This window comes from Pristiophorus japonicus, chromosome 13 (assembly GCF_044704955.1).
Source record: "Pristiophorus japonicus isolate sPriJap1 chromosome 13, sPriJap1.hap1, whole genome shotgun sequence".
NCBI classification, from domain to species: Eukaryota; Metazoa; Chordata; class Chondrichthyes; family Pristiophoridae; genus Pristiophorus; species Pristiophorus japonicus.
This window is the reverse complement of record NC_091989.1, coordinates 195,404,580-195,427,782: the sequence shown is the minus strand read 5'-3', so window position 1 is coordinate 195,427,782 and position 23,203 is coordinate 195,404,580. Positions and strand designations below refer to the sequence as shown.

The following is a 23,203-nucleotide window of genomic DNA, read 5'->3' as shown; positions in this document are numbered from 1 at the left end:
AGACATTTCTCCTCATCTCAGTCCTAAATGGCCGACTCCTGAGACTGTGACCCCTGGTTCTCCCCAGCCACCGTGCATCCACCCTGTCAAGCTCTGTAAGAATTTTGTATATTCCAATGAGATCACCTCTCATTCTTCTAAACTAGAGAATATAAGCTGACCTCAAAGGTAGTAATCTCAGGATTGCTACCAGTGCCACGTGCTAGTCAAAGTACGAATGGCAGGATAGCTAAGATGAATGCGTGGCTTGAGGAGTGGTGCAGGAGGGAGAGATTCAGATTCCTGGGACATTGGAACCGGTTCTGGGGGAGGTGGGACCAGTACAAACCGGACGGTCTGCACCTGGGCAGGACCAGAACCAATGTCCTAGGGGGAGTGTTTGCTTGTGCTGTTGGGGAGGAGTTAAACTAATACGGGAGGGGGATGGGAACCTATGCAGGGAGACAGAGGGAAGTAAAATGGGGGCAGAAGCAAAAGATAGAAAGAAGAAACGTAAAAGTGGAGGGCAGAGAAACCCAAGGCAAAAATCAAAAAGGGCCACATTGCAGCAAAATTCTAAAGGGGCAAAGTATGTTAAAAAGACAAGCCTGAAGGCTCTGTGCCTCAATGCGAGGAGTATTCGGAATAAGGTGGACGAATTAACTGTGCAGGCAGCTATTAACGAATATGATATAATTGGCATCACGGCGACATGGCTCCAGGGTGACCAAGGCTGTGGGAACTCAACAGCCAGGGGTATTCAACATTCAGGAAGGATAGACAGAAAGGAAAAGGAGGCGGGGTAAAGAGGAAATTAATGCAATAGTAAGGAAGGACACTTGCTTGGATGATGTGGAATCTGTGTGGGTAGAGCTGCGGAATACCAAAGGGCAGAAAACGATAGTAGGAGTTGTGTACAGGCCACCAAACAGTAGCAGTGAGGTTGGGGACAGCATCAAACAAGAAATTAGGGATGCGTGCAATAAAGGTACAGCAGTTATCATGGGCGACTTTAATCTACATATAGATTGGGCTAACCAAACTGGTAGCAATACGGTGGAGGAGGATTTCCTGGAGTGTATTAGGGATGGTTTTCTAGACCATTATGTCAAGGAACCAACTAGAGGGCTGGCCATCCTAGACTGGGTGATGTGTAATGAGAAAGGACAAATTAGCAATCTTGTTGTGCGAGGCCCCTTGGGGAAGAGTGACCATAATATGGTAGAATTCTTTATTAAGATGGAGAGTGACACAGTTAATTCAGAGACTAGGTTCCTGAACTTAAGGAAAGGTATCTTCGATGGTATGAGACGTGCATTGGCTAGAATAGACTGGCGAATGATACTTAAAGGGTTGACGGTGGATAGACAATGGAAAACATTTAAATGGATGAGCTTCAACAATTGTACATCCCTGTCTGGAGTAAAAATAAAACGGGGAAGGTGGCTCAACCGTGGCTAACAAGGGAATTTAGGGGTAGTGTTAAATCCAAGGAAGAGGCATATAAATTGTCCAGAAAAAGCAGTAAACCTGAGGACTGGGAGAAATGTAGAATCTAGCAGAGGAGGACAAAGGGTTTAATTAGGAGGGGGAAAATAGAGTATGAGAGGATGCTTGCTGGGAACATAAAAACTGACTGCAAAAGCTTTTATAGATATGTGAAGAGAAAGAGATTAATGAAGACAAACGTAGGTCCCTTGCAGTCAGAATCAGGTGAATTTATAATGGTGAACAAAGAAATGGCAGACCAATTGAACAAATACTTTGGTTTTGTCTTCACGAAGGTAGACATGAATAACCTTCCGGAAATAGGGGACAGAGGATCTAGCGAGAAGGAAGAACTGAAGGAAATCATGATTAGGAAATTGTGTTCGGGAAATTGATGCGATTGAAGGCCGATTAATCCCCGGGGCCTGATAGTCTGCATCCCAGAGTACTTCAGGAAGTGGCCCTCGAAATAGTGGATGCATTGGTGATCATTTTCCAACAGTCTATCGACTCTGGATCAGTTCCTATGGACTGGAGAGTAGCTAATGTAACACCACTTTTCAAAAAAGGAGGGAAAGAGAAAACGGGTAATTATAGACGGGTTAGCCTGACACCGGTAGTGGGAAAAACGTTGGAATCAATTATTAAAGATGAAATAGCACATTTGGAAAGCAGTGACAGGATCGGTCCAAGTTAGCGTGGATTTATGAAAGGGAAATCATGCTTGACAAATCTTCTAGAATTTTTTGAGGATGTAGCTAGTAGAGTGGACAAGGGAGAACCAGTGGATGTGATGTATTTGGACTTTCAAAAGGCTTTTGTTGTGCAAAATTAAAGCACATGGTATTGGGGGTAATGTATTCACGTGGGTAGAGAACTGGTTGGCAGACAGGAAGAAGAGAGTCGGGATAAACGGGTCCTTTTCAGAATGACAGGGAGTGACTAGTGGAGTGCCGCAGGGCTCAGTGCTGGGACCCCAGCTATTTATAATATACATCAATGATTTAGATGAAGGAATTGTGTAATATCTCCAAGTTTTCAGATGACACTAAGCTGGGTGGCGGTGTGAACTGTGAGGAGGATGCTAAGAGGCTGCAGGGTGACTTGGATAGGTTAGATGAGTGGGCAAATGCATGGCAGATGCAGTATAATGTGGATAAATGTGAGGTTATCCACTTTGGTGGCAAAAACGTGAAAGCAGAATATTATCTGAATGGCAACAGTCTAGGAAAAGGGGAGATGCAACGAGACCTGAGTGTCATGGTACATCAGTCACTGAAAGTTGGCATGCAGGTACAGCAGGCGGTGAAGAAGGCAAATGGTATGTTGGCCTTCATAGCTAGGGGATTTGAGTATAGGAGCAGGGAGGTCTTACTGCAGTTGTACAGGGCCTTGGTGAGGCCTCACCTGGAATATTGTGTTCAGTTTTTGTCTCCTAATCTGAAGGAGGACGTTCTTGCTATTGAGGGAGTGCAGCGAAAATTCACCAGACTGATTCCCGGGATGGCTGGACTGTCATATGAGGAGAGACTGAATCGACTGGGCCTTTATTCACTGGAGTTTAGAAGAATGAGAGAGGATCTCATAGAAAAATATAAAATTCTGACGGGACTGGACAGGTTAGATGCAGGAAGAATGTTCCCGATGTTGGGGAAGTCCAGGACCAGGGGACACAGTCTAAGGATAAGCGGTAAGCCATTTAGGACCGAGGTGAGGAGGAACTTTTTCACTCAGAGTTGTGAACCTCTGGAATTCTCTACCGCAGAGAATTGTTGATGTCAGTTCGTTAGATATATTCAAGAGGGAGTTAGATATGGCCCTTATGGCTAAAGGGATCAAGGGGTATGGAGAGAAAGCAGGAAAGGGGTACTGAGGTGAATGATCAGCCATGATCTTATTGAATGGTGGTGCAGGCTCGAAGGGCCGAATGGCCTACTCCTGCACCTATTTTCTATGTTTCTACTCTTATCCATCATCATCATAGACAGTCCCTCGGAATCGAGGAAGACTTGCTTTCACTCCTGAAGTGAGTTCTTTGGTGGCTGAACAGTCCAATACGAGAACCACAGACCCCGTCACAAATGGGACAGACAGTCGTTGAGGTAAGGGGTGGGTGGGACTGGTTTGCCGCACGCTCCTTCCGCTGCCTGCTCTTGATTTCTGCATGCTCTCGGCGATGAGACTCGAGGTGCTCAGCGCCCTCCCGGATGCACTTCCTCCACTTGGGGCGGTCTTGGGCCAGGGACTCCCAGGTGTCAGTGGGGATGTCGCACTTTATCAGGGAGGCTTTGAGGGTGTCCTTGTAGCATTTCCGCTGCCCACCTTTGGCTCATTTGCCGTGAAGGAGCTCCGAGTAGAGCACTTGCTTTGGGAGTCTTGTGTCTGGCACGCGGACAATGTGCCCTGCCCAGCGGAGCTGATCGAGTGTTGTCAGTGCTTCAATGCTGGCGATGTTAGCCTGGACGAGGACGCTGATGTTGGTGCGTCTATCCTCCCAGGGAATGTGTAGGATCTTGTGGCGACATCGTTCATGATATTTCTCCAGCAACTTGAGGTATCTGCTGTACATGGTCCCTGTCTCTGAGCCATGCAGGAGGGCAGGTATTACTACAGCCCTAGTCGACTCATAGGACAATCCCCCCATCCCAGGAATCAGTCTGGTGAACCTTCGTTGCACTCCCCCTAAGGCAAGTATATCCTTCCTTAGGAAAGGTGAGCAAAAGCAATGCTCCAGGTGTGTTTTCACCAGGGCCCTGTTCTTGAACTCGCTGTGCTGATATTCCCAGTCAGTTTACATTTCTAGTCATTGGTGACTCCTTAAAATGGCACAGGCTTGGTGATGGTGGTGCTGTTGAAGGTCAAGGGAAGATCGCAGGGCCTTTTCTTGTTAGAGACGGTCATTATCTGGCACAGATGTGGCATTAATGTTGCCTGTCACTTGTCAGTCCAGGCCTGGATGTTAGCCACATCCTGTTGTAGGCTGCATTGCCCATTATCAGAAGTTGTGAATGGAACTGATCACTGTGGAATTATCATAGGCATCCCTCGAACGAGGATGACTTGATTCCACATGAATTCACAGATGTTTCAATGAAGGACCCGATGTTCCAGTCCTGAACTCCAGGGGTGGAAGATGCCTGTGGATGGATTTTTTTAACGTGGGATGACCGTTGCACACCAGCCACCACACGGGGCTTGACAGAGCGAGGTCTTGGTCCAGTGGCAAGGGTTAACCAGGGCGACTGGAGACCTGCTCTGCTGCACAGTGTGGGCTGGGCCCGTGCTGCCCCTGGGCCCTTGGCTCTTCTGGGCCCCGTACCCTCATTCGCCGCACCTTCGCCCACGATGTTCCAGGGCCCTGCGGTGGTGTTCTCGATTCAGCCCAGGATGTGATTAACAGCAGAATACAACCCTTGCAGTCACTTGAGAACTCGCTCGTGTCTCAGCAGCTGGGATGACCGAGTGTGGGATGGGATTCGCTCTGTCATCCACCTGCTGAGACACCAGCGAGTTCACACTGGGGAGAGACCGTACACCTGCTCCAACTGAGAAGGGATTCAGTCGGTCATCATCATAGTCATCAGCGAACAGCCCCATTCCTAATCTTAAGGCCGAGCACAGGCCATTGATGAAGCAGTTGAAGATGATTCGATGAGGAGCCCCTGCAGCCATGTTCTAGTGCTGTAATGACTGGCCTGACCCGGCAACAATCTTCCTTTGGTTGCGTGGGTTTAAAATCAGCCCTTAAAAGACTGAAAATAACTGCTTTTATAAAATGTAAAAAAAAAAGCTCAGATCAAAGCAATGGAATTATATATGTGTTATTCATTGCCATTTGATCATGTCATTGTGCTAATATAAAATGAAGCAAATTATGCCACAGTAGTGTTTGTTTTGACTAATAGCAGGAATAAGAATTAATTAATGCAAGGCTGGAGTTATACTACAATCACCGTGAACAGAAAATGATTTGCGAAGGGCTCCTTGAAAGGAGTATGGCACCGTCCAGCTATAGTGTGTCTGGAAACGGTCTGCATTTTTCATTGATGTGCACTTAAAACCTCGTTGCGTTGATGCCCCACCATTAGCATACAATTCACACTTCTATACATCTGCAGCAACAGTTTGCTGAAAGTGTGTCACGGACTGGAGTTAACATTTCCCGTGGTCAGGGTTTTCGATCTGGACCCTTCCCAGAACTATTTAGTAACAATGAATTGGCAATATCATATTAATGCTGTGAGAGACTGTGGAGGGGATGTGATCAGGGCCCAGGGGAGGCGAGGGCCCAGGGGTACAACGGGCCCAGCCCACACTGCGATATGTGAGCGCACTAGGCCCGTGCAGCAGAGCTGGTCTCCAGCCGTCTTAGATAACCCTTGCCACTGGACCAAGACCTAGCTCTGTCAAGCCCGTGTGGTGGCTGGTGTGCAACGGTCACCCCACGTTAAAAAAATCCACCCACAGGCACCTTCCCCCCTTCAGACTGTAGTTCGGGTTGTTCATTCGAAACACCTGTGAACTCAACCTTTTTTTTTGGCGTGGAAGCAAGTCATCCTCGTTTCGAGGGAGCGCCTATGATGATTAATGTTGTCTTCAACTGTATTGAAGTGAGCCACAAACATCACAACACGGCCAGCAGTCATTCAGGAGCAGGCTTGCCTTGTCAGCGAGGCCCAAACCCCTGGGAATGAATGATCGCACTGGGGTGGGGGTGGGGGGGGGGAGGTGTCTGGTGTAGAGTGGTAGCTGCTCCTTCTTGGGGGTTTCCCGGAATAAGAGGGTGACTTTCTCTCTCTCATTTTGCAGCTTTCAGAATTTCGAGCTGGAGAATTCGCACAAGTGCACGGTGGACTGGCTGATGGTGGGCCCGGCACCAATGCGAGAGGAGTACAGAATGTGCGGCTCCTACATCCCCCAGCCCTTCATCTCCACCCGGGATCACGCTTGGGTCTTCTTCCATTCCCATCGCTCCAGCTCGGGCCGCTCTCGTGGATTCCGATTGTCTTATATCCGAGGTAACGTCTAATTAGCCCGCCATCGGGGACCGTGTCTCTGGGGGGTGGGGGGTCCTGATTTTTAACCTCTTGCCTAGCTCCCTAAATTCTGCCTGCAGGACGTCATCCCTCTTTCTACCTATGTCATTGGTATCAATATGGACCGTGACCCCTGGCTGTTCACCCTCCCCCCCGTCAATGTTCTGCAGCCATTCAGTGACATCTTTGACCCTGAGCCAGCCGTGGTGTCATGGACTCGGCTCTGGCTGTACTCCCCAGAGGAACGATCGCCCTCGCCAGTATTCAGCACTGACTACTGCTGGAGAGCAAGATGTACTCAGGGGACTCCTGCACTACCTGCCTAGTCCTCCTTGTCTGTCTGGTGGTCACCCATTCCCTCTCTCTGTCTGCGTACTCTGACGCTGCAAGGTGAACACCTCCTGAAAAGTGCTGTCCACGTAGCTCTTGGCCTCACGGAATGCACTGCGCTGGTGCCAGCCGCTGCTCACGCTCCGAAACCCGGAGCTCGAGCTCCTCCAGCCGACAACACTTCTTGCCCATGCGGTTGTCCAGGACACGGGAAGCGTCCTGGATTTCCCCACATGGCACAGGTTGTGTATTCCACGGGACTCAGCTGCCCTGCCATCCCTCTCTTTATTTGACTATTAAGTAACTTACAGAAATAAGCTTAAAACATATAGTTTTAAAAGTCGGGCCTACGTTTATATCTGACCGTTTCTCTCGCTCTGTTAAAATCTTTAGTCACATGATTATTTATAGTTATATTGATTAGTTTATCTAGTTAAGTTGGGGAGAATAAAACGCTAATACTCACCCACCAATCACCTCCCTGCAGCTCTGTAATGCCACTCGTTGATTTTGCTGTTCTATTGGAATTGGGCGGATTTGTATCCGCCTCCTCAGATGCTGACTCCTTCCCTAGTCTCTCCACGTAACTGAAGTCTCTCACCCCTGGGAACATTGTAGTAAATCTCCTCCGCACCCTCTCCAAGGCCTTGACATGCTTCCTAAAGTGCGGTGTCCAGAATGGGACACAATACTCCAGCTGGGGCCGAACCCGTGTTTTATAAAGGTTTGGCAATCGGGTCTGGTGCTGTCAACGTGTGCTGCTTCCCAACAGAGTGTCATCAAAGGTGGTGGTGGTGGGGGGGGAGGTTTGTCAAAGGAATGGAATCGCCCCCCATCTCAGCGACACTGAGGGGCGATCGTAGTGTCCTGGCTGCTGTCCTGGTTGATAGCAGCTAACCAGCGCACCCTGGGAGCAAAGCTGGGATTGTAACCCGGGCGTGCAGCATTACAGCGAGTGGGGAACTTCGGGGAAACTCTGAACTGTTTATAAAAAGGATACTGAGGCGGTGGAGAAATTACAAAAAAGTTTTATTTAGAATGATACCAGAACTGAGAGGTTACACCCATTAGGACAGGCTGGGGCACTGTTCTCTAGAAAAAGGAAGGCCGAGGGGTGATCTGATAGAGGTCTTTAGGATTATGAAAGGGTTTGATAGGGTGATGTAGAGGAAATTATTCCACTTGTGAAGGAGCCCAAAACTAGGGACCATAAATACAAGATCGTCACTAATAAATCCAACGGGGAATTCAGGAGAAACTTCTTTACCCAGAGAGGGGTGAGAATGTGGAAATCGCTGCCACAGGGAGGGGTTGAGGTGAATAGTATCGATGTATTTAAGGGGAAACTGGATAAACACATGAGGGAGAAAGGAATAGAGGATATGGTGATAGGGTGAGATGAAGAGGGGTGGGAGGGGACTGGTGTGGAGCATAAACCCCGGCACGGAGCGGTGGGCCCAATGGCCTGTTTCTGAGCTGTGGATGTGATGTACCCGGGGAGTGTGTGCTGTGGGTGTGATGTACCCGGGGAGTCGGTCTGTGGGTGTGATGTACCCGGGGAGTCGGTCTGTGGGTGTGATGTACCCGGGGAGTGTGTGCTGTGGATGTGATGTACCCGGGAGTGTGTGCTGTGGGTGTGATGTACCCGGGGAGTGTGTGTTGTGGATGTGATGTACCCGGGGAGTGTGTGCTGTGGATGTGATGTACCCGGGGAGTGTGTGCTGTGGGTGTGATGTACCCGGGGAGTGTGTGCTGTGGGTGTGATGTACCCGGGGAGTGTGAGCTGTGGGTGTGATGTACCCGGGGAGTGTGTGCTGTGGGTGTGATGTACCCGGGGAGTGTGTGCTGTGGATGTGATGTACCCGGGGAGTGTGTGCTGTGGGTGTGATGTACCCGGGGAGTCGGTCTGTGGGTGTGATGTACCCGGGGAGTGTGTGCTGTGGGTGTGATGTACCCGGGGAGTGTGTGCTGTGGGTGTGATTACCTGGGGAGTGTGTGCTGTGGGTGTGATGTACCCGGGGAGTGTGTGCTGTGGGTGTGATGTACCCGGGGAGTCGGTCTGTGGGTGTGATGTACCCGGGGAGTGTGAGCTGCGGGTGTGATTACCCGGGGAGTGTGTGCTGTGGGTGTGATGTACCCGGGGAGTGTGTGCTGTGGGTGTGATGTACCCGGGGAGTCGGTCTGTGGATGTGATGTACCCGGGGAGTGTGTGCTGTGGGTGTGATGTACCCGGGGAGTGTGTGCTGCGGGTGTGATTACCCGGGGAGTGTGTGCTGTGGGTGTGATGTACCCGGGGAGTGTGTGCTGTGGGTGTGATGTACCCGGGGAGTCGGTCTGTGGGTGTGATGTACCCGGGGAGTGTGAGCTGTGGGTGTGATGTACCCGGGGAGTCGGTCTGTGGGTGTGATGTACCCGGGGAGTGTGTGCTGTGGGTGTGATGTACCCGGGGAGTGTGTGCTGTGGGTGTGATGTACCCGGGGAGTCGGTCTGTGGGTGTGATGTACCCGGGGAGTGTGAGCTGTGGGTGTGATGTACCCGGGGAGTGTGTGCTGTGGGTGTGATTACCCGGGGAGTGTGTGCTGTGGGTGTGATTACCCGGGGAGTGTGTGCTGTGGGTGTGATGTACCCGGGGAGTGTGTGCTGTGGGTGTGATGTACCCGGGGAGTCGGTCTGTGGGTGTGATGTACCCGGGGAGTGTGTGCTGTGGGTGTGATGTACCCGGGGAGTCGGTCTGTGGGTGTGATGTACCCGGGGAGTGTGTGCTGTGGGTGTGATTACCCGGGGAGTGTGTGCTGTGGGTGTGATTACCCGGGGAGTGTGTGCTGTGGGTGTGATGTACCCGGGGAGTGTGTGCTGTGGGTGTGATGTACCCGGGGAGTCGGTCTGTGGGTGTGATGTACCCGGGGAGTGTGTGCTGTGGGTGTGATGTACCCGGGGAGTCGGTCTGTGGGTGTGATGTACCCGGGGAGTCGGTCTGTGGGTGTGATGTACCCGGGGAGTGTGTGCTGTGGGTGTGATGTACCCGGGGAGTCGGTCTGTGGGTGTGATGTACCCGGGGAGTGTGTGCTGTGGGTGTGATGTACCTGGGGAGTGTGTGCTGTGGGTGTGATGTACCCGGGGAGTCGGTCTGTGGGTGTGATGTACCCGGGGAGTGTGTGCTGTGGGTGTGATGTACCCGGGGAGTCGGTCTGTGGGTGTGATGTACCCGGGGAGTGTGTGCTGTGGGTGTGATGTACCCGGGGAGTCGGTCTGTGGGTGTGATGTACCCGGGGAGTGTGTGCTGTGGGTGTGATGTACCCGGGGAGTGTGTGCTGTGGGTGTGATGTACCCGGGGAGTGTGAGCTGTGGGTGTGATGTACCCGGGGAGTCGGTCTGTGGGTGTGATGTACCCGGGGAGTCGGTCTGTGGGTGTGATGTACCCGGGGAGTCGGTCTGTGGGTGTGATGTACCCGGGGAGTGTGTGCTGCGGGTGTGATGTACCCGGGGAGTCTGAGCTTGTGAATCTTTCGCTGTTCACACAGGGAAGCTGGCACAGAGCAGCTGCAAGGCGGACGAGTTCCTGTGCGGGAACGGGAAGTGCATCCTGAGCGCCTGGCGGTGTAACCAGATGGACGAATGCGGCGATAACTCCGACGAGCAGGAGTGCCAGGCCCCGGCGACGGTGCCCCAGGCCAGCCTGTGCCCGGCCGGAACCTTCGGCTGCCTGGTGGAGCGCGCCCCCCTGTGCCTCCCGCTGGCGGTGCGGTGTGACGGCAGTGCCGACTGCGAGGAGGGCGCGGACGAGGAGAGCTGCCCCGACACCAGCTGCGGCAAGAGGCTGGGCAACTTCTACGGCTCCTTCGCCTCGCCCGACTACTTCCGGCCGGCGCGCGGCGCGGCTCAGCTGGACTGCACCTGGGTGGTGGACACGCAGGACAGCCGGCGCATCGTGCTGCAGCTCAGCCTGCAGCTGGGCTACAGCGACCGGCTGCGCGTGTACGACGGGGCGGCCCCGGAACGGGGCCGGCTGCTCCAGACCCTCTCCTTCCGCAACAACCGGCGGCCCGTCACCCTCGAGTCCTCCCGGGGCCAGATCGCCGTCTCCTACCGCACCGAGCCGGGCAGCAGCGGCCACGGCTTCAACGCCACCTACCAGGTGAAGGGCTACTGCCTGCCGCGGCAGCGACCGTGCGGCAACGACGGGGGCTGCTTCGCCGACGCGCAGCGCTGCGACGGGTGGTGGCAGTGCCCGGACGGCAAGGACGAGGAGAGCTGCGCGGCCTGCCAGAAGGACGAGTACCCGTGCGGGGGCACCAGCGGCATGTGCTACCCGCCGGCCGACCGCTGCAACAACCAGAAGAACTGCCCCGACGGCTCCGACGAGAAGAACTGCTTCTCCTGCCAGCCGGGCAACTTCCACTGCGGCACCAAGATCTGCATCTTCGAGCAGTGGCGGTGTGACGGGCAGGAGGATTGCCAGGACGGCAGCGACGAGCACCACTGCCTGGTGGTGGTGCCGCGGAAGGTGATCACGGCCGCCCTGATCGGAAGCCTGATCTGCGGGCTCCTGCTCGTCATCGCCTTGGGCTGTGCGTTTAAACTCTACTCCCTCCGAACACGCGAGTACAGGTAACCGCAGCGAGCCGCAGTCCGCGCAGCTCGGTCGCAGTCCCACGCGCGCGGGAAAAAGTCAAAGCGCCCGAAGTTTGCAGCTAGAACATTTGTGGCAGATGTTCAATGGCGGGTCAGAACATGGGAGCCTTTGCATCCACCGGAGGGCAGACAGGGGGGCCTCGGGTTAGCGTCTCATCCGAAATACGGCCCCTCCGACAGCGCGGCGCTCCCTCAGTACTGCCCCAACGGCAGTGCGGCGCTCCCTCAGTACTGCCGCTCCGACAGCGCGGCGCTCCCTCAGTACTGCCCCTCCGACAGTGCGGCGCTCCCTCAGTACTACCCCTCCGACAGTGCGGCGCTCCCTCAGTACTGCCCCTCCGACAGTGCGGCTCTCCCTCAGTACTGCCCCTCCGACAGTGCGGCGCTCCCTCAGTACTGCCCCTCCGACAGTGCGGCGCTCCCTCAGTACTGCCCCTCCGACAGTGCGACGCTCCCTCAGTACTGCCCCTCCGACAGCGCGGCGCTCCCTCAGTACTGCCCCTCCGACAGCGCGGCGCTCCCTCAGTACTGCCCCTCCGACAGCGCGACGCTCCCTCAGTACTGCCCCTCCGACAGCGCGGCGCTCCCTCAGTACTGCCCCTCCAACAGCGCGGCGCTCCCTCAGTACTGCCCCTCCGACAGCGCGGCGCTCCCTCAGTACTGCCCCTCCGACAGCGCGGCGCTCCCTCAGTACTGCCCCTCCGACAGTGCGGCGCTCCCTCAGTACAGCCCCTCCGACAGTGCGGCGCTCCCTCAGTACAGCCCCTCCGACAGTGCGGCGCTCCCTCAGTACTGCCCCTCCGACAGTGCGGCGCTCCCTCAGTACTGCCCCTCCGACAGTGCAGCACTCCCTCAGTACTGCCCCTCCGACAGTGCAGCACTCCCTCAGTACTGCCCCTCCGACAGTGCGGCGCTCCCTCAGTACTGCCCCTCCGACAGTGCGGCGCTCGCTCTGTGTCAGCTTGGATTGTGTACATCTGGAGTTAGATGTATTTTGAAATGATATTCCTAAAACACAACTACTTTCACAGATGAATTTGTGTTTTTGTTTTAGAGCGTTTGACACCCCGATGACCCGCCTGGAGGCGGACTTTGTGCAGCGTGAGGCTCCGCCCTCCTACGGCCAGCTAATTGCCCAGGGCCTCATCCCACCTGTCGATGATTTCCCCGTCTACAACCCGGCTCAGGTACAGCGGCTGCTCCGTTCAGACCACGGGCGGGCAAACCACCCGGGGAGATCTGAGGGGGGCAATGCTTTTACACAGCGACTTGTTGAGATCTGGAATGCTCTCCGTAGTAACTTTCAAAAGGGAACTGGATAAATACTTGAAGGGGGAAATGTGCAGGGCTGTGGGGAAAGAGCGGGAGGAGTGGGACTGATTGGATCGCTGTTTCACAGAGCTGGCACAAGTACGATGGGTCCAATGGCCTCCTCCTGTGCTCTATCAGTCTGAAGGGATTTTTACAACGCTTCACTCCTGGTTGTTTTGGTTTCTAAAATAAAAGTCCAGAATGCTGGAAGTATAGAGCCGCATCTTACCTGAAGGACGAACCCGACCCTGCCCGCCCCCGGCACCTTTCCCGCACCTGGCCCCCCTTACCACACCCCCCACCCCCCCCCCCCCCCCTACCTGGCCCGCTCCAGGCCCCCCCCACTCCTGCCCCGGCCCCTCTCCGCTCCCGGTCCCTGCCCCCTGCTCCCAGCCTCTGCTCCCCCTCCCGCTCTCCTCCCGCCCCCGCGCTCCCCTCCCCCTCCTGCTCCCGCCCCTCTCCCCCCTCCCGCTCCCCCCTCCTCCCCCCCCCCCTGCCCCAACACACCGTCCTACCCCGCTTGATTGGCACCCCATCAGTTCCTCGGAGTCGAGGATCATTTGCTTCCACAGTTAAATGAGTTCCCAGGTGACTGAGTCCAATGCGGGAATTACGGTGTCTCACAGGTGGGGCAGACGGTGGTTGAAGGGACGGGTGGGTCGTGCGCTCCTTCTGCTGTTTGCGTGTGTTCGGCGCCTTCCCAGATGCTTCTCCTCCATTTTGGGCGATCGCGGGCCAGGGACTCCCAGGTCCCAGGCTGGTGGGGATGTTGCATTTTTTCAAGGAGGCTTCGAGCGTGTCCTTGAAGCATTTCCTCTGCCCACCTGGGGCTCACTTGCCGTGTCGGAGCTCTGAGTAGAGTGCTTTCTTTGGGAGTCTAGTCATCATCATAGGCGATCCCTCGGAATCGAGGAAGACTTGCTTCCACTCTAAAAATGAGTCCTCAGGTGGCTGAACAGTCCGATACGAGAGCCACAGTCCCTGTCACAGGTGGGACAGTTATCTGCCCCTCCTGTGACAGGGAGTCCAGTATCGGGCGTGCGGACGATGTGGCCCATCCATTGGAGCTGGTTGAGCGAGGCCAATGCTTCCATGCTGGGGATACCCAATACATGTGTGGACTGGGGTCAAGCTGGCCTGTGTCATCGCACCAGTGCATTTCTCGATCTTCCTTGCTGCAATGCTCCATCTCACCCTCAATAAGCTCCCCGCTGGGGTAGAGCTAATCTGCAGAACAAACGAGAAATTGTTGCGTTTCCGTCGCCTCCAGGCCAGATCCAAGGTCGTCCCATCCTCTGTCATCGAACTGCAGTACGCAGACAACGTTTGTGACTGGGTACACTCGGTGGCCGAACTGCAAACCATCGTCAACACCTTCACCGAGGCGTACGAGAGCATGGGCTTTACACTAAACACCCGTAAGACAAAGGTCCTGTACCAACCTGACCCCGCCACACAGTACCCCACTTTAAACACTCACTCACTCCACCACCGGCGCCCCCTGGCTGCAGTGTGCACCATCTACAAGATGCACTGCGGCAACTCGCCAAGGCTTCCTCGGCAGCACCTCCCAAACCCACGACCTCTACCACCTAGAAGGACAAGGGCAGCAGGCGCATGGGAACACCACCACCTCCACGTTCCCCTCCCAGTCACACACCATCCCGACTTGGAAATATATTGGCCGTTCCTTCATCGTCGCTGGGTCACAATCCTGGAACTCCCTCCCTAACAGCACTGTGGGAGCACCTTCACCACACGGACTGCAGCGGTTCAAGAAGGCGGCTCACCACCACCTTCTCCAGGAGCAATTAGGGATGGGCAATAAATGTTGACCTCACCAGTGATGCCCATATTCCATGAATAAATACATTAAAAAAAATCCCTGATCCATATCCCTTCACACAGTTAACTCAGTACACACTAACAGATGGAGAGCGAGTGAGAGATGGCAACTTCATCTTCTTTCCAACCTTTTTTTTTGCCCCATCCCCCTGGGCTCCGCACGATGTGAAGCTAAGCGATCGTGTGGGCTCTGCCAGTACCACTCTGAGCCAGCCAGCTCCTGGAATGGGCAATAAATGGCGGCTTTACCAGCGATGCCCACATCTCTCCCAAAAAGGTGCCCTTGTTGTTACGGGTGAGGCAGGCCAATACCTTTCCCGACTGATCCTGATGTGGCTCCCCCGATGGCTCACTGGGTCCCAGTGGGGGAAAGTTGTGGTTACTGAGCCGTTCAGACCAGGTCTACCGGACAGTCGGGGGCTCCGCCATTAACGTCAACCCCCCCCACCCCCTCCGGAATAGTGAGGTGGACCTTCCCACTCTTAATCACTGCCCATCAATCAACCCTAGCAGGTGTGTGTGTGTGTGTGAGGGCAGGATTGGCTGTGGTGCCACCCACAGTTGAATAGTCCACTAACATTTACTCTTGAAAGAAAGACCGGTATTTCTAGAGCGCCTTCACCACCTCAGGACGTCCCAAAGCGCTTTACAGCCAATTAAGTGCTTTTTGGAGCGTAGTCACTGTTGTAATGTGGGAAACAAGGCAGCCGATTTGCGCACAGCAAGCTCCCACAAACAGCAATGTGATAATGAGCAGATAATCTGTTTTAGTTACGTCGGTTGAGCGATAAATATTGGCCAGGACACTTGAGTAGAACTTCCCTCCCCTGCTAATAATGCCGCGAGTTCTTTTACGTCTGCCTGAGAGGTTTAAACTCTCAGCCCGAAAGACTAAGCTTGTGCATGGAGATGTGAGATAAGAAATAGGAGCAGGAGTCGGCCACGCGGCCCCTCGAGCCTGCTCCGCCATTCAATAAGATCATGGCTGATCCGATCATGGACTCGGGTCCAATTCCCTGCCCGGCTGCTTGCTCGAGGTACCGGAGGTGGCAAGGGCCTGTGTAACTCGCCCCCCACGGCAAGTTGTTGCCCTGAAGGGAGGCAAAGGGGTTATCTTGCTATAGATTGCGGAACCTGCAGGCGTCAGCGCCAGTATGAATGGCCAGCCAGCCCTTGCGGAGATTCTAACGCTTTCTGTCTGTTTCCAGGCCTCCGTCCTGCAGAACATTCGCACGGCTATGAGACGCCAAATCCGCCGCCATTCTACGCGCAGGATGACCTCGCGTGGCCGCCTCAGCAGGATTTGGAACCGGTTCTTCCACCGACCCCGGGGCTGGGGACTTATCCCCCTGCTCACCCCCACCTCGGCCTCCTCGTCCACCCGGCTGGGCCGTGGCGAGACGGCACGGGGCTGCCCGCGGGAGGAGGGCGGCCGGAGCAGCGCGGGACCTCGCGAGGAGCCAGATTCGGACACCGACACGGAGACCGATCGGCAGGTCGGCGAGGCTCGTGGGGCCGCAGGGGACGGACTGCCGACGGCGCCCCTGGAAAACCCGGTGCTGAAATCCTCCCCCTCGCCGTCCCCCGCCGCAGACTGCCAGACGGGGCTGCAGACGGCCCGCCCGCTCTGCTCTTCGAGTTCCGAGGAAACCTGCAGCAGCGACTTGGACTTCCCCCTGGAGTGGGCGTCGGGAGAAGCCCGTCCCCGAGACCTCTTCCCCCGCCACCCGCTGTCCGGCAGCCCGGAGCGGGGCTTCGGTAGCCCGCGACAGCGTCCGTGCTCACGCCCCTCGGGGTCCGGGGGCAGCAGGGCCAGGAGCTCGGGGGTGGTGGAGGTAACGGCGCTCGAGAGAGGGCAGGCCGGGTGCTCCCCTCCTGACCGTCGCCGCGATCCCAATCGGCAGAGACTGACCTCGGCTCCTCCCGCACGCAGGAGTCAGTGCTGCCGTCGCCCGGACTCTGTGACGGAAAGACCGTGCTCCCTGTCGGTGCCTCGTCACAAACACTTCTCCGCAGAGACCCCTCCGTCAGACCCTTCCTTCCCCAACCCCTTCCGGCAGCCCACCCACAGGGGCGATGATGAAGCTCTGCTCGACTGCTGAGGAATGGTCCCGATCGCCACAGAGACATTCAAATGCTGAACGCTGTCCGGTATTTTTATCGCTGCAGTATTTTTAAAACCGATTATTTCATTCTCCATTCAACCAAAAAAAAAAAGAACCACATATCAACAAAGCTGCTTTAAAGGTGATACATTAACCGGGCCGTGGGGCTGGTGTCTGTGCTCAGCCCTCCTGCCGGACACCGCCGGCATTTACAATCTGTTATTTAAAACCTTCGGTCATTGTGTGGCTTAATACAGGGCAGCAAGTGTAGACGAGAATTTGAGATGTACTATTTATACAGCCGAACACGTCGTCCAAAAGAGTGAGTGATTCCCAGAAGTTGCTGTGACTATAGCGCCGTGCCATTGTTAACTTGCTCACCTCTAAAGATGTAATTTTTGGTCAATATTTGGAGAATGTATCAAAGTGTTTATGCGATGAATCTAGGATTGCAAAGAAGTCCAGCTAGCTTGTCACCGTAATGAGATATTTAGGTCCCTTTTCACGGGCAGGTTTGGAGCCAGGTTCCCTCTGCAGTCTTGCAGGCTACTCGTTCGGACCCTCACTTTGTTTGTTTTCCTCCCTATCTTTTTGTCTTCTATCCATCTTTCTATCTGGTCCCTCTCTGTGCCTCTATCTGGTGCCTTTCTCCATACGTCTCCTCATCTGTCTCTCTACTGTCTGTCTCACTGTGTGTCTATCTCTCTATCTATCTGTTGCTTTGTGTCTCTCTGTTCTGTCTATATACATCTCCCTTTTTGCATGTCTGCCTGTCCCACTCTGTCTGCCTCTCTGCCTGGTGTCTATCCATCTGTCTTGTCTGTCTGTCGGCCTGTCCAGTGTGAGAGGCCACTGAAAGCGGCTTCTCATCGTCACTGCCTGTGTTTGGAACTCTTCATCTCTCCCGTTCCCCTCTACTCGTCCCCTGGCTGGATTGAATCTTTGCTACGCAGCCGATGAATCTGTAAATCAAAAAACACGAAGAAGCCAAATTGAAATGCCGTTTTGTGGGGTTTGTGTCAGAGGATCTGAAGTGTGTCATCGTGACGGTGAGGATCAGAACCTGTCACTGAGTGAAGCCTCCTCCCACACATCCGTGCTGATCGGGTTCGGAGGGTGCTGTGTGGAATTGGGGATGTGAAGCTTGTGCCCTGTCGGTGTCATTCTCTGATTCAAATCTTCCCCTTTTTGATGCTAAACTTTACACAATTGTCCGATGTAGATTTCTACCGAGAAGACAGAGATCTATCCAGGCACATTAACTGACCATTAAATCACTCAGTTGTCACTCGCAGCTGTGGCAGCGCTCTCGCCAGCAACGTGCCCTACCCAATCCATGTGTTGTCATTGGCATTTCTGTTAGGTGCAACAAGGGGAGTCAAAATCCCACCATGTCCATGTGAATTGTGACAAACACCCAGTGCCACGATTCTAGATTTAGCCCATCCAAACCCGGGCTCGGCCCGGAGAGAGCATTTACAGCTTAATCACACCGGCGTAAAGTTACTGAGGGGTACAGGTCTGTCCCGGTATAACACTTGGGGTACTGTATAACACGGATACAGTACTGGGGGGTACAGGTCTGTCACTGTATAATATTGGGGTACAGTACTGGTGGGTACAAGGCAGTCACTAACACTGGTACAGTATTGGTGGGTACAGGTCTGTCACTGTATAACACTGGGGTACAGTACTGGTGGGTACAGGTCTGTCACTATAACACTGGGGTACAGTACTGGTGGGTACAGGTCTGTCACTATAACACTGGGGTACAGTACTGGTGGGTACAGGTCTGTCACTATAACACTGGGGTACAGTACTGGTGGGTACAGGTCTGTCACTAACACTGCATTACAGTACTGGTGGGTACAGGTCTGTCACTAACACCGGGGGTATAGGTCCCTGTATAACACTGGGGTACAGTACAGGTGGGTACAGGTCTGTCCCTGTATAACACTAGGGTACAGTACTGGTGGGTACAGGTCTGTCACTGTATAACGGGTACAATACTGGTGGGTACAGGTCTGTCGCAGTATAACACTGGGGTACAGTACTGAGGGGTACAGGTGTGTCCCTGTATAACACTGGGGTACAGTACTGGTGGGTACAGGTCTGTCACTGTATAACACGGGTACAGTACTGGTGGGTACAGGTCTGTCACTATAACACTGGGGTACAGTACAGGTCTGTCACTATATAACTGGCTACAGTACTGGTGGTTACAGGTCTGTCCCTGTATAACACTGGGGTACAGTACTGGTGGGTACAGGTCTGTCACAGTATAGCTCTGGGGTACAGTACCAGTGGGTACAGGTCTGTCACTGTATAACGAGTACAGTACAGATGGGTACAGGTGTGTCACTGTACAACCCCGGGATATAGTACTGGTGGGTACAGGCCTATCACTGTATAACACTGCAGTACAGTACTATTGGGTACAGGTCTGTTACTGTATAACACGGGTACAGTACTGGTGGGGACAGGGTCTGTCCCTGTATAACACTGAGGTACAGTACTGGTGGGTACAGGTCTGTCACTGTATAACTGGGGTACAGTACTGGTGGGTACAGGTCTGTCACTGTATAACACTGGGGTACAGTACTGGTGGGTATAGGTATGTCACTGAATAACACTGAGGTACAGTACTGGTGGGTACAGGTCTGTCACTGTATAACTGGGGTACAGTACTGGTGGGTACAGGTCTGTCACTGTATAACACTGGGGTACAGTACTGGTGGGTATAGGTATGTCACTGAATAACACTGGGGTACAGTACTGGTGGGTACAGGTCTGTCACTGTATAACACTGGGGTACAGGTCTGTCAGTGTATAATACTGGGGTACAGTACTGGTGGGTACAGGTCTGTCACTGTATAACACTGGGGTACAGTACTGGTGGGTACAGGTCTGTCGCTGTATAACTGAGGTACAGTACTGGTGGGTACAGGTCTGTCACTGAATAACCCTGGGGTACAGTACTGGTGGGTACAGGTCTGTCCCTGTATAACACTGGGGTACAGTACTGGTGGGTACAGGTCTGTCGCTGTATAACACTGAGGTACAGTACTGGTGGGTACAGGTCTGTCACTGAATAACCCTGGGGTACAGTACTGGTGGGTACAGGTCTGTCACTGTATAACACTGGGGTACAGTACTGGTGGGTACAGGTCTGTCACTGTATAACACTGGGGTACAGTACTGGTGGGTACAGGTCTGTCACTGTATAACACTGGGGTACAGTACTGGTGGGTACAGGTCTGTCACTATAACACTGGGGTACAGTACTGGTGGGTACAGGTCTGTCACTATAACACTGGGGTACAGTACTGGTGGATACAGGTCTGTCACTGTATAACACTGGGGTACAGTACTGGTGGATACAGGTCTGTCACTGTATAACACTGGGGTACAGTACTGGTGGGTACAGGTCTGTCACTGTATAACACTGGGGTACAGTACTGGTGGATACAGGTCTGTCACTGTATAACACTGGGGTACAGTACTGGTGGGTACAGGTCTGTCACTGTATAACACTGGGGTACAGTACTGGTGGGTACAGGTCTGTCACTAACACTGGGGTACAGTACAGGTGGGTACAGGTCTGTCACTGTATAACACTGGGGTACAGTACTGGTGGGTACAGGTCTGTCGCTGTATAACACTGGGGTACAGTACTGGTGGATACAGGTCTGTCACTAACACCGGGGGTATAGGTCCCTGTATAACACTGGGGTACAGTACAGGTGGGTACAGGTCTGTCCCTGTATAACACTAGGGTACAGTACTGGTGGGTACAGGTCTGTCACTGTATAACGGGTACAATACTGGTGGGTACAGGTCTGTCCCTGTATAACACTGGGGTACAGTACTGGTGGGTACAGGTCTGTCACTGTATAACACTGGGGTACAGTACTGGTGGGTACAGGTCTGTCACTGTATAACACTGGGGTACAATACTGGTGGGTACAGGTCTGTCGCTGTATAACACTGGGGTACAGTACTGGTGGGTACAGGTGTGTCACTATAACACTGGGGTACAGTACTGGTGGGTACAGGTCTGTCACTGTATAACACGGGTACAGTACAGGTGGGTACAGGTCTGTCCCTGTATAACACTGGGGTACAGTACTGGTGGGTACAGGTCTGTCACTGTATAACACTGGGGTACAGTACTGGTGGGTACAGGTCTGTCACTGTATAACACTGGGGTACAGTACTGGTGGGTACAGGTCTGTCACTGTATAACACTGGGGTACAGTACTGGTGGGTACAGGTCTGTCACTGTATAACACTGGGGTACAGTACTGGTGGGTACAGGTCTGTCATTGGGGGTGGGACTAATCTGAGTGAATTAAATAAGAATGTCACACGATTAGCGTGTTAAATTGGTGTGTGTGATAACCCTGTGATCGACCAGTACACTAAACATGCCTCGTGACAGCACTGGAATTGTGAAATAGGGAAGTGCCAAAAGTGGGGTTGACCCCTGAAAACAAGTTTTATTGTGGCAATGGATCAATAAATTGCTTAATATTTCAACTTCACAAATTTTCGTGTGGAGCTTCAATGACCTTCCAAGAGTGGCGAGTGGTGATTGGGTTACCAATTCCAATCTCCTTACAGATACAACAATTCTCGGCATTGGTATTGCTCTTTACAATGTAGTGAAACGTCCCAAGATGCCTCACCAAGACACACCAACGACTACTTGTATTTATATAGAAGGTCCCAAGGTGCTTCACAGGAGTGTTATAGACAAAAGTTTGACACCAGCTACATAAGGAGAAACTGGGTCAGATGGCCAAACGCTTGGTCAGAGAGGTAGGTTTTTTAGGAGCGTCTTAAAGGAATGGAGAGGTTTAGACCGGAAATTCCAGAGCTTAGGGCCTAGGCAACAGAAGGCACGGCCACCAATGGTTGAGCGGTTATAATCGAATGCTCAAGAGGGCAGAGTTAGAGGAGCGTAGATATCTTGTGGGGCTGGAGGAGATTGCCGAGATAGGGAGGGGTGAGGCCATGGAGGGATTTGAAAACCAGGATGAGAATTTTAAAATTGATACGATGCTTTAACCAGGAGCCAGTGTAGGTCGGCGAACACGGGTGATGGGTGAATGGGACTTGGTGTGAGTTAGGACATGGGCAGCTGAGTTTTGGATGACCTCAAGTTTAGGGTAGATTGTGGGAGTGTGTTGGAATAGTCAAGTCTAGAGGTAACAAAGGCATGGATGAGAGTTTCCGCAGCGGAAGAGCTGAGGCAGGGGTGGAGACGGGCGATGTACCGGAGGTGGAAATAGACGGTTTTAGTTATGCCGTGGATATGTGGTCGGAAGATCATTGCAGGACATTCTGAAATGGGAGGGAGAACAGCCAGTTGTCGTGGTGCACATTGGTACCAATGACATAGGTAAAAAAAAGAGATGAGGTCCTACGAAACGAATTTAAGGAGCTAGGAGCTAAATTAAAAAGTAGGACCTCAAAAGTAGTAATCTCGGGATTGCTACCAGTGCCACGTGATAGTCAGAGTAGGAATCGCAGGATAGTGCAGATGAATGCGTGGCTTGAGCAGTGGTGCAACAGGGAGGGATTCAAATTCCTGGGGCATTGGAACCGGTTCTGGGGGAGGTGGGACCAGTACAAACCGGACGGTCTGCACCTGGGCAGGACCGGAACCAATGTCCTAGGGGGAGTGTTTGCTAGTGCTGTTGGGGAGGATTTAAACTGATATGGCAGGGGGATGGGAATCAATGCAGGGAGACAGAGGGAAACAAAAAGGAGGCAAAAGCAAAAGACAGAAAGGAGATGAGGAAAAGTGGAGGGCGGAGAAACCCAAGGCAAAGAACAAAAAGGGCCACTGTACAGCAAAATTCTAAAAGGACAAAGGGTGTTAAAAAAACAAGCCTGAAGGCTTTGTGTCTTAATGCAAGGAGTATCCGCAATAAGGTGGATGAATTAATTGTGCAAATAGATGTTAATAAATATGATGTGATTGGGATTACGGAGACGTGGCTCCAGGATGATCAGGGCTGGGAACTCAACATTCAGGGGTATTCAACATTCAGGAAGGATAGAATAAAAGGAAAAGGAGGTGGGGTAGCATTGTTGGTTAAAGAGGAGATTAATGCAATAGTTAGGAAAGACATTAGCTTGGATGATGTGGAATCTATATGGGTAGAGCTGCAGAACACCAAAGGGCAAAAAACGTTAGTAGGAGTTGTGTACAGACCTCCAAACAGTAATAGGGATGCTTGGGAGGGCATCAAACAGGAAATTAGGGGTGCATGCAATAAAGGTGTAGCAGTTATAATGGGTGACTTTAATATGCACATAGATTGGGCTAGCCAAACTGGAAGCAATACGGTGGAGGAGGATTTCCTGGAGTGCATAAGGGATGGTTTTCTAGACCAATATGTTGAGGAACCAACTAAGGGGGAGGCCATCTTAGACTGGGTGTTGTGTAATGAGAGAGGATTAATTAGC

At 53.2% G+C, this 23,203-nt stretch overlaps 1 protein-coding gene across 3 annotated transcripts in view; it reads left to right on the top strand.

The window, feature by feature from the left end:
• Nucleotides 1-21,274, top strand: part of LOC139279020 (low-density lipoprotein receptor-related protein 3-like) — a 44,485-nt gene extending 23,211 nt beyond the window's left edge. For 2 of the 3 annotated variants that reach the window (XM_070898342.1, XM_070898343.1), the window contains exons 4-7: nucleotides 6,277-6,485; nucleotides 10,355-11,441; nucleotides 12,520-12,652; nucleotides 15,830-21,274. In XM_070898342.1, the coding sequence (XP_070754443.1) occupies nucleotides 6,277-6,485; nucleotides 10,355-11,441; nucleotides 12,520-12,652; nucleotides 15,830-16,723 (2,323 nt within the window). In that variant the 3' untranslated portion in view covers nucleotides 16,724-21,274. Of the gene's footprint in view, nucleotides 1-2,913; nucleotides 3,158-6,276; nucleotides 6,486-10,354; nucleotides 11,442-12,519; nucleotides 12,653-15,829 lie in introns of all 3 variants that reach the window. The other variant, XM_070898344.1, reaches the window with a different exon arrangement.
• Nucleotides 21,275-23,203: the final 1,929 nt, after the last annotated feature.